The sequence below is a fragment of the Martes martes genome, assembly GCF_963455335.1.
Source record: "Martes martes genome assembly, chromosome: 7".
In the NCBI taxonomy this organism is placed as follows: Eukaryota; Metazoa; Chordata; class Mammalia; order Carnivora; family Mustelidae; genus Martes; species Martes martes.
Genome location: NC_137894.1, coordinates 136,829,069 through 136,845,634, shown reverse-complemented (window position 1 = coordinate 136,845,634; position 16,566 = coordinate 136,829,069). Strand labels below are relative to the sequence as shown.

General features: G+C 35.1%; 1 protein-coding gene across 6 annotated transcripts in view; it reads right to left on the bottom strand.

Annotated features, from left to right (window-relative positions):
* PAPOLA (poly(A) polymerase alpha) overlaps positions 1-16,566 on the bottom strand; it is a 58,183-nt gene that overhangs the window by 12,402 nt on the left and 29,215 nt on the right. For all 6 annotated transcript variants that reach the window (XM_080807768.1, XM_080807770.1, XM_080807772.1 and 3 more), the window contains exons 12-17: positions 16,101-16,185; positions 11,098-11,151; positions 10,465-10,584; positions 8,887-8,996; positions 4,819-4,940; positions 890-1,032 (exon numbers count right to left, since the gene is read on the bottom strand). In XM_080807768.1, the coding sequence (XP_080663894.1) occupies positions 890-1,032; positions 4,819-4,940; positions 8,887-8,996; positions 10,465-10,584; positions 11,098-11,151; positions 16,101-16,185 (634 nt within the window). The remainder of the gene's footprint in view (positions 1-889; positions 1,033-4,818; positions 4,941-8,886; positions 8,997-10,464; positions 10,585-11,097; positions 11,152-16,100; positions 16,186-16,566) is intronic.

The following is a 16,566-nucleotide window of genomic DNA, read 5'->3' as shown; positions in this document are numbered from 1 at the left end:
CCCTAGTATGTCCACACATCTGCTCCCCAGCTATACAGATGTAAGCAGCCCCAGGACAGAAAGGCGATTTTGTCCCTCTTGTCCATTCTCCTTAGCACCATACAGTTCCCTGGAGGCAGGAGAAGTCTCAATACAGATCTTTCTTAAGATGGTGTTACATCCAGTTAAACCCACCATAAACTGAAAATACCTTAGGTCGAAAATGCATTTAATACACATAACCACCAAACATCAGAGCTTAGCGTAACCTACCTTAAACATGCTCTGGACACTCTTATTAGCCTACAATTGGGCAAAACCACCTAACACAAAGCCTATTTTATAATGAAGTGTTAACTATCTTCTGTAATTTACTGGATATTGTACTAAGAGGGAAAAACAGAATGGCCACAGGGGTGCAGAATGGTTGTGGGCATAGTGGCTGCTGACCCTGGGAGTGCAGGGCTGACTGGGAGCTATGGCTCACTGCTGTGCCAGGTACCACAAGAGACTATTCGTACAGTGGTATACTGCTACCCTAGAAAAGGTCAAAATTCAGACTTCAAATTATGGTTTCTACTGACTGTGTACTGCTTTTACACCGCTGTGAAGTCAAAACATCTTAAGTCAAACCATGTTAGTCAGGGACCATCTATATGTGAAATCTGAGGGATTACAGCACTAACACTCATTCACATCTGAATTAAGATACACCTGTCTCAAAAACGGAATACAAGTATGGCACAATAGGATAAAAAAAAATTACTTTCTCCCCAAAATAAGTTTAATTGCTATCTTTAAAGAATCAGAAGGAATACAAATAATACGCTAAATAGATGACTCTAACAAGAGGATTCATCAAATGCGTTTAGCGAACAGCCAGTCCACTTCACTCCCTCAATTTCCTTACCCCTGAGAGCTGCCAGAACTGTTCAATGGACTGGTCTTCATAGCACTCGTAGGTGAAGGCACAGACATGCTGTTATCACTGTCCATAGACAAGTCGAGGCTGCTGTCATTCAGAGGTGTCAATCTGACACCTTCTGTTGAATGCTGCAATTAATAAAATATTTAGTCAAATATATATTTTACCCATATCTTTGAAACACGAACATCTTTTACTTTGATAAATGATTCCTACTACACAGCATAAATCAGTAAGTGCAAGAAAACTCAGAAGTGTCACGTTGACTTGTAATATAAGGTGAAGATTTGGTAGATACACACCTTCTGACTTTTAAGAGGCCTGACTACACTACAATTCTTCCCTGGGAGAAAAAAGGAGAAAAGAATGCTACATTAAACGTACACATTCTCCACAAGATACACTGCACACTAAAAAGCACTATAATGTGAAAACACATGGATCTTAACTCAGACAACTATAAATATATACAGACATACACACATAAGGAAAAAAGTCTTAATGATAAACCCAATACTAGCAATGAATATCTCTGGCTTTGGGGATTGTGACCAATTTCTAATTATTCTACAGTGAACATAAAATTGTGTAATATCAAAAAATTTATCAAATAAGTACAGCATAGTACCACTTCTAAACATCTATAAATAAATGAGGCTCTCTCAAAGAAAGAATTTCTGGTGCTCTGACTGCCAACTTAGAATTTTAACACAGTACATCTAATAGTATAAATTATCCTGTGAAAATAGAAACAGCAGAAATAACTTCCTGAAAGTGAAACCTAATATCCACATGTAAATCCTAATGCTAGTCCTGCCTCTCAAAAATCAAAGCACTCAACATGTTACTTAATATAGGAAAACCAAAATAAAGCATGATTTTTAAAGAACTTAGTTTCCGCTTCTACAATCAATAGTATTGCAATATCAAATTGATTTCTTCAGCTTTTTTTTCCCATAATACTTTTTAGCCTTGGTGCTCCACTTACCTACAGAAACATTTTAATGGAAACGACTGCATTGCTGACAAAAACCCATTTCCCATACGTGTGTGTGTGTGTGTGTGTGTCTGTGTGTGTATGTGTGTGCTCTAGTTCCCCAAATGACAAGACATTCTTTGATCTAGCACTACAGACATTACTTTTGTACATAAATCAATATTAATCAAATGGGGAAGATGAGACCTGGCAGAATGGAGAGGAAGAGAAAGTAATGCCACATGTTTATGAAGTCAGTTGTGAGAAGAATTTTCTAATGAGCTTCTTTCCTATGCAAAAATGCTACCAATTTCATTCTCCACCAGGGTACAGTAACTAAATTACACTAAATCTACATAGTTACCTGCCTGCCCAGGTGATCAAACATCTGTGAGACAACAGGCCACTGCTGAGGATGATCTGTGAACCTGAAGGTTTTAACTGGTTGGTCTGAATACAAAACAGTTGCTCTGCTTTGCCTGTGTCTATACCAAGTTTGGCACGAGAGACTTCAGTACCAAGTTACCGTAAATGTTCTATCCACACTTTCTAATAAAAGATAAACAATGACAGAACATACTACAAGGAGAAATAAACACACATGTACTGAAACCTAGGTCCAATTCACATCTCCTATTATACAACCATGGGCGAATTTATTAACCACTTGGTTTCTTCTATTAGACAATTTTGTATCATTAAAAACATAGAACAACATTCATACAGTGCTTTGCAAATAAACAGCAGTTAATAAAAGGAAGTAATCAAGAAGAGTCTAAGAAAAGATTCATGGATCTAGATTTCTAGATACTACTTCTAAAAACAAGAAAGTGTTTTACCAGTGGCAACTTAGAAATAACCCAAATGATGTCAAATAAAGTACAGATATAATCATACTATAGCCACACAAAGAAAAACTAAGCAGCCACATCGTATCTGTAATGTAATATAATCTGGACACACAACGAACACCCAAAAAACAGGTCACAAAAGGGCATGTACCATCAAAAACCTTTTAAAAATATGTATGATATGTGATTACATATGTGCACCAAGAAACTATGCAGAAACACACACTGGAATGTGAAAAGTTAGCTATTACTGGGTGATGAGAGTACGGTTAAGCTTTATTTGATAAATAACAAAGTTTAGACTAAGTAAGTTATTTCTGAATGCAAATAATCCTTTTTGTTTCTAGAAGATTATATTTAGATACATAATACCTTAAGAAATAGAATAAAAATAAAATTTATTTAAACTATACTTTTGTTGTTTCAAATATCAACAATACCATGTGAATAGGGGTTTTTAAAGGTAATCGGAGAATAAAGGGTTCTGGAAAATCTAATTACCTCAGACATAAATAGATGTTTTAATAAAATAGAAGTGGCTAAATAATGGTAAAGAACATAACAATCTATTTACATTGACTTCTGAAAACACACAAAATGTTTATATACTTTTACATGGAGTGAAGACACATTTAAGTATGTTTGCTTAAACTCATTAATAACACCAAGGGACAATCAGAAGACAAATGTCTGGCTTGATATTTTAGTTTAAAATAAAATTATTCAATGGCAAACTTTATGTATATTTTATTACAAATAAATAAAATGGCTTGAGAAAAGAACAGTACTTTTTGCCACTTTCTAGATTATTTAGTTAACTCACAAAAGCATTAGGATGAAAAGAAAACAAGTCACATAAAGGCTTTAATGTACCAAGTTACTTTAAAAACAAAAGTGCCTTTTAAAACTGCATTTTAGACCAGACTAAAAAAGCAAGTACCTCTACCCCCAAGTTATGGTGATGGCAACAGAAACAAATACGAGCATTTGCTATGTGCTAAGCACTAGTCGAAACCACTTTCTACAGGTATTAACTCATTTCATCCTCACAAAATATCTAATGAGGAATATTATCTTAATTTTAGAGAAGAAGCAAATCAAGAACGTGATGTTCATTATACAGGCGGCCCAAGTCACAGCAGGGAAGCAGTGGAACTGAAACTGAACCAGCGTATCTACTCCAAAGTTCTTCTCCTTGATTTAGATGCTTATATCATACTATATGCTATACTTTTCTTTCATATTCTCTTAAATAATATATTGTTTTACATTTTTTAAACTTATAAAATTAAAATTATTAAATTATTAAATAATACATATTCATCAGCACCTTTTAACTGAACATACTAATATATGTAGCTCTAACCCATTCATTTTCACTGCAATGTATATTCCATTATAGAAATTAGCCACCTATTCTTGAAATCGCATAAAGTAAGAATGTAATTGTCATCTCTGCACTAAAATTCTAGTATGTCCTTTACAGTAAGTTTAAATAAGAAAAATATGTCCTTTATAGTTATTTAAAGAAAAAATGTAGTAAGTCAGTCAGTAAATAAGTAAGTAAAAGAAAAATATGGCTGTAAGTTATTTGACAGGAAGCACTATTACCAGAATGACATGCTACAAAACATTAACTCTGGTCACCTCTGTTTGTGATCTTTATATTCAATTAACTTAATTTTTCAATAATACACATCTATACTCTTAATAAAACAAAGTCATTTTAGAAAAGTCATGTAATTTATCCACGTTACCTAATTTACTTTCTAAAGAAAAGGAAATTAGCTACTGATGTGGGTATTAAATGGATAAAGACAGAAGACTCTGAAAGAGACTATAAGCCTATGTAAAATAAGGACAGGAAGCATCGCCACTAGTCTGTCTGAGGTCTCCAAGTACGTTCAAGAAACATGACTGGGAGCAAGGTTTCAGATAATGGAACTGCTCCCTGGAACAGATTTTTAAAATGCTCTGATCTACTTCAAGCATGACTTAAACGGAGTCTAAATGCTGAAGTAGGGATAGGCTGAACACAGTAAAAACATTATGCTAGTAATGCTTTTGTAAGTACTTTCTAAATTTACCTTTTTCTTCTTCTGAAGAACATGACTAGGTAGTAGCTGATGGAGTTGCTTTCTTTTTACATGCATTGCAGCAATTTTCATGTCCACCTCAAACATCTTGCTGTTTATTGCTTGCCTATAAACTACACAATTGGGAAATTGTTACAAGAAATAGAAACATTTTAACAAAGACAGTTAAACCAGGATAAGCTATTCTAAGTAAGGATCACTTTCTATCAATCCTGTGCATAAAATTATCAGGCCAAAATTACCTCTCATCTGACATAATCCATTGCCTAATCAAACTCTTAAGTACCTTTTATACCACAAGGTCTATACAATGAATAAAAGCACAAAGTATACTAACTCTTCCAGTTAATTACTCTTAAAATAATAACTTTAAAGAGGAACTCTTTAAGAAACAGCAGAATTTGGGGGGGGAAAGGGCTTCTTCATACCCTTTTGTGCTACCACTATTATTTAAAATTCTAGCCCAATTATGTAACAAATGCAGCAAAAGTCAAACTTACTGACTAAACCCAAAGATACCTTTTCAAGAATGTGCAGGATAAAACTTTAAGTATTCACCATCTTCTGTTGTACAATAACTCAAATAACAGAGGTCACAGGCACAAAAAGAAAATGCTAAAAATAAATTCATCCAAATAAGTTCCAGAAAATCCCCAAATGGAAAAATTCATTCACTCAGTCATATGACAAATTATTTATTGAGCACCTATACTATATCACACTGTTCTGGGCATGGGGGATACAGTAGAAAATAAGAGACCAAAAGAACTTCGAGTCTACATTCTAGTAGGGACAATACAATAAACAGGAAACAACGAAGTAAACAATAATTCATATCAAATGATGACAGTGCTACGGAGAAAAACTGAGTAGGGAAGAAAACAAGCAGCTCAGCATAGAAACTGAGAGGACATCAGAGCAGAGACTGAAATCAAAGTGAAGTAAGCAAAGGTAACTGAGGGAACCGCATTCCAGGGAGATCCAAGGTCAAAGACAAAATGTCCTCAGTTGAGAGCATGTCTGGGATGTTTGAAGAACAAAAAGGCCATTGGAGAGAAGAAAAAATCAAAATCCATAATCCCTTAAGAGCAATTCTAAAAATCCCAAAAGTTCCCAAAACATAAGTTCTTCCCAAAATTGGCACCAAAACTCATCTGGTAACAACAAACCCTGATCTAACCTATTTGTGGCTATATGGTCTCTACCTTTGCTTAATGTGAATCCTGAACAGTTCCCTGAAGAAATGCTAACTGTCACTGACTACCAAATGTTGCTCCAAGCCCTACAAGGAATATTACTTACTAACTTTATTACCTTTCTGGCCCCAAGACATATGGAGGATAAAGGATTTTAAACTTACAACAGGAAATGAGGCCAGAGACATAATGAGAAGTCCAGATTAGGTAAAAGCTTGCAAACCACAGTAAGGAAGGACTTGAACTTCTTTCCAAGTAGAATGGTAGCCATTATAGTTTTTAAGCAGGCAAGACATGATCTGGCTTAATATCATTTCGTATGCTGGCTGAGAATAACTATTATCCCATTAGTAGCTGGGCTAGGACAGGCCAGGGAAACTGTAGTTAATGAAAGTAATACAACAGAACAATGATAAATGGCTTGGACTAGTGGGAAAGCAGCAGATAGCAATTAGTAGCAGGAATCTCAACGGATACTAAAAGTAGAGACAAAAGGATTCTTCAGCAAATTATGAGAAAAGCAGGAGTCAAGGAGGACTCTAAGATTTCTAGCTTGAACAACTACAGGGATATAGCTGCCAATACCTGAGATCAAAAAGATCTGAAGAGAAGCTGGAAGAGACTGGAAGTAAGAATTTGAGTACTGAACATATTAAATGTTTTATTAGAAAATCCCACAAAGAATGCAAGCTGGTGTAGCCACTCCTGAAAACAACATGGAGGTTCCTCAAAAGGTTGAAAACAGAGCTACCCGAGACCCAGCAATTGCACTACTGTGTATTCCTGAAAGATACAGATGTAGTGATCCGAACAGGCATGTGCAGCCCACTGTTTATAGCAGCAATGTTCACAAGAGCCAAACTATGGAAAAGAGCCCAGATGCCCATCAACAGATGAATGGATAAAGAAGATGTGGTATATATATCCAATGGAATACTACTTGGTCATCAAAACAAAAAAAAGAAATCTCGCCATCTCCAACAATGTGGACGAAACTAGAGGGTGTTATGCTAAGCAAAGTAAGTCAATCATATAAAAGTAAGACAGTTATAGGATCTCGCAGATATGTGGAATTTAGGAAACAAAAGAGAGGATCATGGGGGAAGAGAGGAAAAAATAAAACAAGACAAAATGACAGAAGGAGACAAACCATAAGAAACTCTTAAGCATAAGAAACAAAAAGGATTGCTGGAAGGGAGAAGGGTGGGGGGATGGGCTAACTGGGTGATGGACACTAAGGAGGGCATGTGATGTAATGAGCACTGGGTGTGATATACGACTGATGAATCACTAATCTCTACCTCTAAAACCAATAATACATTATATGTTAATTGAATTTTAAAAAATAAATTAAAAAAAAAAAAAAAGAAAAAAATCCCACAAAGGGGGAGCCTGGGTGGCTCGATCGTTTAAGCATCTGCCTTCCACTCAGGTCACAACCTCAGGGTGCTGGGATGGAGCCCCACATGGGGCTCTCTGGTCGGCGGGGAGCCTGCTTCTCCCTCTCCCTTTGCCCCTACCCCCTGCTTGTGTGGGGCTGTGCACACTCGCTCACGCTCTAATAAAATCTTTAAAAAAAAAAAAAAAGAAAGAAAAAAGAAAATCCCACAAAGTATTCCATTAAAATGTTTCAAGATCCAGGACAACTAAACACTTCCCTCCCAAAATAAAAATTCCTTGAAAATCCTGATGGTTCATTAGCATAATCTTTGATAAAAAATTGAGACGAAATGCACAAAACAAATTTTCTAATTCAAGTATCTCTACATGATTTCTTAGTTTATAGTTCAAGTTGACATCAGAAATTTTTACTCTGGAAAAAAACACTTCTGCGGTGTTCAGCAACGGAGTTACCACCCTCCAAATCACATCCTAAAAAAATCTGTATGAGTGTTTTTGTTGTCAGTTATTAAGGGTTACTACTTGCTAGGGACACTAAATATCCTTCAGTGTTCCCAGTGTTCCTCACCAAGAATTGTGCCATATGCCACTTATATTCCTAAAAATGAAAAACCTACTTATCAATTATTTGAAAGAAATCAACTCAATTTTTCATAAAAAGAGTATTTTTAATCTGAATTTTCCAAGGAGGCAACTACCATGGGTCTCATTTAGAGTTCATCTTGTTTCATTTGAAAACTTAAACTGCTACTGTATCCCCAACAGCAAGGCTGCTGATGGTGAGAATCACAACAGACAGCTCCAGCACCGCCAGGAGCAGCTCCCGGATGGCACACTGCTAGTGATCCCACACACAGTGCAACCGCCTTCTAGTCGCCGCACCCGCACATTCATCTCTGTCTCTATACATATTTACCATTCCCTTGAAAAGTTGTACATCTGTGTATAGCCTTTGCTTCTGTGAACTACACCCATTTGTTCTTTAGATAAACTATTCTATCTCAGTTCTCTCTCTCTCAGGGTATAGGTCAATCTGAAATGTAGCCCTAATCACCCAATACTCTACCTGTGAATCAACACTTGAGTCTATATATTTGACACAAAGAATAAAATTCCTCACATCACCAGAAGTCTAGCTTTGTCAATGGCTAAGCTTCAAGATTACTGAGGCAGTCAGACAGACTCAGTCTTCTACAAAATCAAATACGCTTCTAACTTCATAAATAACTGTGAACAAATTAAAATGGTCCTACTTAAGTTTAAAGCTATAACACAAAAAAACCCTTTATACATTAGACATTACTGAAGCTAATAACTAATCCAAAGCATTACGATTATTCTGATAATCACTGTTTAATTTTCCCAAGTAAATTAAGAGTTATTGCAAATATTACTATGGTACACATGAAGACAAATTAAAATATGCAAGTTACGTGTTTGGATCATCCAAGGAGAGATATACCTGTATCTGTGAAAGACTGAATATCATAGGTGAGATCAACACTGAGATTTTCTGAGTTTTCTGTTTTTTTAAACACTAACCCAATCACCCACATCGTGCGAAATTCTTCCCTGCAAAGTAAGAAAAGTGTTACTATTTTATCAAGACTTCATGAAAATGTTATCAATGTGGTTGACAACCTGAGGTATGCGGAAGAACTTGGAATACAAATGTGTCAGCAAACTAAGTAAAGTTCTAAACCAAAACTCCATCAACCCCCCCCAATGCCTGTCCTTCATATTCCTATGACTATATACACAGGGTACTGACAGCCAATGTTAATGATGATCCCAAGTACAAAAGGCACAACAAAATTATGTTCAAACTAACAAAGGAAAAGGAATAATGCATTTTAGAAAAATCTGAAAGAAAGAGCATTCTAGACAAAAATTTTAACTAGAACTTAACATATAATCCTTAAAAGTTTTAAAACTCAGTTGAAAAGGTGGCATGAGGGGTGGTGCAGTTGGTTTGAGCACCTGACTATTGGTTCGGGCTCAGGTTGTGATCTCATGGGTCACAGGACTAAGCCCCGTGCTGGGCTCTGCACTCAGTACAGAGTCTGCTTGGGTTTCTCTCTCCCTCTCCCTGTGCTCCTTTTCCCCCCGACCCCTGCTCGCGCGCTCTCTCTCTCTCTCTCTCTCTCTCTAAACCAAATAAATCTTTTTTTAGAAAAGAGAAAGAAGAAAGATGACATGAAAGTAATTTGACTACAGCACAATAATAGGAACAACGGGTGATTCGGGTACTTTTGAACATTCAATAATCTATGTGCTGAATGGATCAGTCTTTTAATAATTAAGACTGCAGCAACAAAAAGTGATAAAAAGCTCACATAACAACTCTTTTACAGGACTGCAAAAGAAAATAATCTCTATCAACAAATCAGAGTAATGGCCATACCACTGTCACAAAATCTCAAACGATCGGTTCTCCTACATTTTTCAATCTTTCTTTAATGCTACTTTATCTTTTTTAACTCCCTTCACCTTCCCAACGCAATGAAGTACAGGCAAAGTAGAATCTCAAGTAAATAGTAATACAGGAACTGAACCAGAAATGGAAAGACCCTTAAAAGAATAATGGGAGCCTTTTATTAACAGATCTTCCCAGTGGTCCAGAATCTAACACAAATAAGATTTTTGCAAAGTAAATTGAAAGCATGTTCTCTCTTTCGAAAAATTAAGATGAAAAGCAAGACTATGTGGGACAGGAGCTATTCTGACGACCACTGTATAACACGGGTGAGCAGTTTCAAGCAATGCTAAAAGGCTGATATGCATCATTTGAACTCTAGTTAGTTAGTAGGTGTATCATTAGACTATTATCAGAGAAAAGTATTTTAATATTGACTTTTCTCAAGAAATAATTTTTCTCCTGTTTCCAAACTGGAAAACCTAATCTACTAATCTCGAACTGGCTTTGTGCCATATATGATCAACAGAATGGTGACTGCAGGTATTAAAAACTGCCTAAGCTTCTATGAGCACAAGTTAAAAAGGAGAGAAGGAAACTAGATGAAATTAGAAGACTGCTTACTTGTCAGGATTTTCTTTGGGTGCTGGAAATGACTGGGGATTCACATGCGCCAGCGTAATAAATTCATTCTTCTCCAAACTGCCGACCAGGATTCGGATTTTTGATTCCACCAAGCCCACCCTGGACAAATGTCACTTAGTATTAATGAAAGTTCTGGTTAATTTAAAAAATAAAATAAAATGCACAAAGTCAAATACGTTTACACCAAGCAGTAAAATGAAGATGATACTTAAATACATGTGAGGGCAGCTCAACCATCTGAACTCACATAGATAAAACCAGTCTTAGGCTCTAAACAAAAATGCTGAAGCAAAACTGAGGAAGGATAATCAAGCCACATTTCAAACTAAGAAGGTTACAAAAGACATTCCTGCAAATATTTAAAAGAAAAAAATCAGTAAGCTAAAACAAAGAACTTTAAATATAGTTAAAAATATAAGGATGTCCGTAAGGGAAACAAAAAACAAAGTTGTGCATGAATCCCCAAATGCCTGCACTTCCGCTACAAGTAGGAAAGTTCCATTTATGGATAAAACCAGACTGAATGGGAGGCCAAGCTTTCTCCCATCTGCTGTGTTCTGAAGCTATCTGATTTTTGCTTATTTTCTCTGTAAAGTCTAATCTTATACTCACCATTCTAGGCGTTGTTTTTCTGTTGGTGCACTTGCTAGAAGTACAATATAATGCCTTTGGAGATAAAGACAACATGCTATTTATTTTATTTAACTGCTTTGTGCTGGATATTAACACCATAATGTAATAGTTTTGTGACAGTTCTAGATCAGTATCAGTTTAGCAAGGGGGACTGCAATCTTAAGATGTACATAAAATCCTAAAAGCTCAATTCCTCGTTTCTAACTATTGGTGGGTTTAGTTGTTCTGAAAAAGAGTGATTTTATAAATTATCCCAAAGCAGCTTAGTTCAAGAACAATAAATAAACATTAACAGATAGTTTGGTTCAAAGACTCCAGTGGAGTACTTTATATCTATAAGCTGCTCACTAAAATATAATCTATTAAAACAAAGTTTTTTTGACAGAAATAATGCACCAAGTCTTTAGCCACAAAAACAAGATAATTATACATATTACATCAGTAAGCTCAAAAACAGTTCAAACACACCATGCCTTTTAACTCAAATTAATAGGTAGCAAAAATTAAACTGAATACTGAAGACAGGCCTCATGATTTTTTTCAAGTAACACCATAAATTTCTACTAAAAAGCAGACATGACTAACATGAGAGCAAAGAAGAAATCTGATTTTTATGCGGAATCCAATTCCATTAAATTAGAGAAAAGGCAAGTTTTCATTTTATAAAATGCCATCATAACCAAATACTAAAAATTTAAGTCTTTTTAAAACAAACTATTTAGAACTAAAGTATAATTCATATAATTTTATGACATTAAAAGTCCAGTCCAATATACTCTTCCACAGAACCCATTTTAGAGGTGCTAGAAGCCAAACTTCTTACCAGAAACTACCTCACAAAAAAAGCAAACTGACGTTACCTAGTATGGGCACTAGTCTGAAATACCAGAGTACGATGGAAATTTTTAAATTAGTTAATTCTTTTTTTAAAAAAAGGCTGAAACCCTTATCTTTCACATATTTTAAATAAGGTTTAGGAGCAAAACCGAATGTCCGACCTAGGCCAGAAAAAAACTAATAACCCCAGTTCAAATTAGCCATTAAAAAAAGAGAGAGAGAAAAAGAGAGAGAGAGAAGATATTTAGGTTTGGGACAGTGAAAATTTGGCAAGTTAAAGCGTTTTTTAACCATTCTTCCTTAAAATATTCCATTTGATTACTTATTATTTACTCTCATTAAGTACTTGAAAAAGTTATGATTCTTCCTAACTACGTAACCCAAGTGAGACTTGTTTATGTACGTCATCTGTAATATAGGGTAATGCCTCTTACTGGCAGGGAGAAAGTGAAGCTCAAATGATCTAACCTCAAGTATTTATCAAATTAAGGTAACAGAGGTAGTATGTATAAATACAAAAACATATAGACATATATGTGAATATGCAGCTCAAATCCATATAGACCAATACTTCCCTTACCACCAGTTTAAATTTGTTCAGCATTATTTGGATCAAACCAAATATACGGAACAAACACAGATGGCCCAAAAAAATAGAAGTTAATAAAAGTCACATAAAAGCACTAAAAGCTCATGCATTTTACGAACACAGAAACCCACTCTCAGATCCCTTAAATTCTCTTAAATGCACTAAAATCCTCACAAGCTCAGTCAGCAACCTGAGCAGATTGGGCAGGTGGGGGGTGGGGAGGAAGATGGAGAAGAGCTCTCTGACAGAAGCGTGACAACTTACAATGAGAGACAACAAACTATAAAAAGCAGGCGTGTGCACAAAAAGCAAAGTTGTCTGCATTCACCTAGGGCAGGGACAAAAGTCTCTCAGTCTCTAAACTATTCTTTTACCACACTATTTAAATGGATGTTCTTAATCACCACCTGAGTCTTCAACCAATGATGCACAATGTTCTCTATTTACAAAGGCAAAACATACAATCCATTTGAACATAATTTTGTTGGAATTCAAAGTTTAAAAAGTTTTGAAGTTTAAAAAGTTCACCTTTGGTACTTATTGTAATGAGGGAGGCCTGGGGGGTGTGGTTATGTCCTTTACTCAGCCACATCTAAGCCATTTTAAGCAAAAAAGGATATATAAAATACAATTAAGTTTAATAGAAACAACCTGCCATTAGGAATCCATTTATAAAACAAATACTTATCCCGCTAAGAAACTGAAACCAAAATACCAACCAAATTTGTTAAGTTTTAAAAACCAGAACTGGTATTCAATTCCTAAGGTCCCTATTAGAAAACAGAGAGACCAAGAAGTATTTCTAAATTTAGACTACGTATGTTTTATTGCTGTCCCAAAAAATGTGATCTCCAATTTCCAACTGCCACCATCATTTATTTGCTCAAGATACTCAAATGCCTTCAGGAGACACTCTCAAGTCTTAATGCAAGTCATTAACTTTCACCCAAATTTAAAGATCTCCAGTTTCCAATAACAAATTTTACTATAAAAATGTATCTCCAATGAATTAAAACCTATTTAAAAATTCTTGAGAACAATATAGCAGCTTTTATTACCTAATAACCTAATAAATACATTATTTACCCAAAAAACAGTATGTAAGCAGGCTTCCTGGCCATTTCATCATATTAATATTTTACCTGGGTAGATTATAGCTCAAATATGTGCACTGAAAAATCTAATTATCTTAGAGAAAAATCCTTGTAAGTAACTCAGGACCCAAGAATTAAAGTTCAGTATTTTAAGTTTTTAAGACATTTTAAGGCTAAATTCGTCTATTCACACATACTCCTTGAAATTATGAATAATCTTATACGTTAGAAAACATGCTGGCCTCTTACTATTACCTTTCCTTTCTCTTTTTCCTAGTGAAATGGAATACCTGAAGTAAGTATTCACATTTCCTATGTCAATGATGATTTTATTGCTACGTGTCAACCTGAATTATCTTAAAGGAAAAACATGAAAAATGTCTTCTTATAGTTATTTAAAATTGCACAAAGCAATGTTACCCCTTTTTCTCAAGGAACACTGAGATCTTCTGGATGACTTGTCTGCTTTTTTAAGAAAATGAAATTTTCCCATGCTTCCCTCCCTTCCAAGAATGACAGGTAGGTATATTACAATTTAAAATCTAATATTTAACAAATGGCACTACTTTCAGGATATACTTCAAACAAGGCTTAACCAACTTAGACTCAAGAGAAAACGAAGGATTTCAATTCAGTTGCACAGCCAATCTGGGGGGTATTACATTTGATATGTTAAAAGAAAAATTCAAATCTATGACTACCTCTACATTCTAATGATAGTAAACACTAGATATTTATAGAGAGGAACATTTTTGGAGAAGTTAAAAATATAAACAGTATTTGATATAGATAAAACTAGCACCTTACTGTCACGTTTTCAAATCTGCTTTCTCTGGACTCACAACTAAAACTTAAATTTTATGATATAATTTCCTCTATTTGTTGCTACCTCCTCAAACCTAATCATGCTTGTGAAGTTGTTTTTGATCACCTAAAATGATTTGTTTCAAGAGAACTCACTAAAGACAATAATCTATGATCCTTCATTCAGCCCACTGAAGACTTTATAGGTACTATTTGGCGTAAAGGACAACTTAAAACTTCTAAAAGACTGAAGATTAAACAAGGTTCAAAAAAAAAACCTTCAAAGTTCTGGTAATGCAAATGTATTCAACAGATGACACTATCAAGGTTTCAATTTCAACAATTAATCTTTCTTCAAGTGAAGGAAGCCACTTGAGTACTTTCAAAAACTTCTTTCTACCCACCTTAGTCCTATGAGGAAGTGAGACAGGAAAAGGAATGAATCTAGCTTAGTCTTTGATTCTCAGGTATTAAGAGATGCTGTTATTTTTCTAAAAAAACAGTTTCTTCCTTATTCTCCATACAAACAATTACGTACTTTGATGTTGTAGTCTTAAATGTGTTTATTAGCTTAAACGTTCAAAGGTACTTCCTCAACATCAGTTAAAATAAAAAACAAAAAAAAAAATTATCCGCCAAATGGAAAAGCACAACTTATGGGGAATAAGTAATAAACAAGAGCATTCAATGTTATGCTATTTAAAGATTTACTGACAACGCCGTGCTCCCAGAACACAACAATTAAGCTGGCTCCATACTGCTTTTTCATGCAAAAGATACAGAAACAAAACACAGAGACATCATGAAGGTCATCATTCTTGTTTTTAATTGGGGAAATAGCATAAAGCAATCTTGCTTAGATTATTACAAAACACAATCCAACACAAGATCAAATGGTCAGGAATGTTTCAAGCATTAAAGAAAAAAATTTTAAGTGGGACTTTGGCAAGTTTTCAGCTCAGGGCAAATAAAAGTGCAAGTCCATTTTTTTTTAAAAAGTAAGATTTATTATAACTTACAATTTTCATCAAAACCAACACAATCAGGCTTTTATCCTGTACTAAGGTATTAAATCATTATATTAAAACCATTCGTAAAAAATATTACACCCACTTAGATTCCAAGAAAATTATTTGTAGAAGTATCTGAGGGGCTTTATTAACATTAGGGGAAAATGGTAGGCCAATCATGTGCTATAACTAATGGAAACACTTCACTGACCCTATGTCCGCATTTTATTAGCTCTGCCTATGGTTATATAGAACCTCAATGGTACGTTTCCAGAACTTGCAAACTACTTCGTTTCCTAAGAGAGAACAGTAACTACAGATTTTAACTGCTCACTCCTCTGCCAAGGCATATGGATTGAGAGTTCTGGTGATGACTTAAAGACGCCTACAGAACTAACGTTGCTACAAATGTAGGAGTTCGGTTACACCAGGCAGCAAACTATAGGGGCTACACTTCACCTCAACAAAGGAAAAATAAAGGGTTTACTAAAAACAGTACACCCTCTGTGACAGGAAGGAAAATTCTATGGAAGATGTTTAAAGGAAAATTAAAAACTACGTTAGTCTAGCAAGAAGAGATGTCACATATGCTACCATTAAACCATTACTTAAGAGAGCAACATGTCTGACATGCCTTAAAATACATACTTGTACTTTTGAAAGAAGTTTGGAGCTTCAAAAAGTTTGGACCACTCTGCCTTACTCAGCAAAATTTCATCTGTGATAGCAAGACCTAAATTAAAAACATATTAGAATGTTGGCATGCTTCGGTCTAACAATCTAGAATTTTAAAGATCTTAAACATACCACATGCATTCACTATAATCCTAAAATCGTAACTTTAACAAACAGCAATTTCAGTCTATGACCTTAGAGCTTAGAGATTTTCACATACACACTTTTCAAGAAGGTGGACGAGTTTTTGAGAGCCAGATTTCTGGTAAATTACCATTACTCTAAATGCCATGCTCATAGGATGGCTCTCTCCAAGAAGTGAAGCACTGTAGTTAACCAAGAAAGAAAAATTTCCCATAAGCTCTGATTCTGGCCTCTCTAAAAACAAGCTTCCTGATGTTTCTAAGCAACATTCTCCCATGAAGAGAAAAGAATTTTA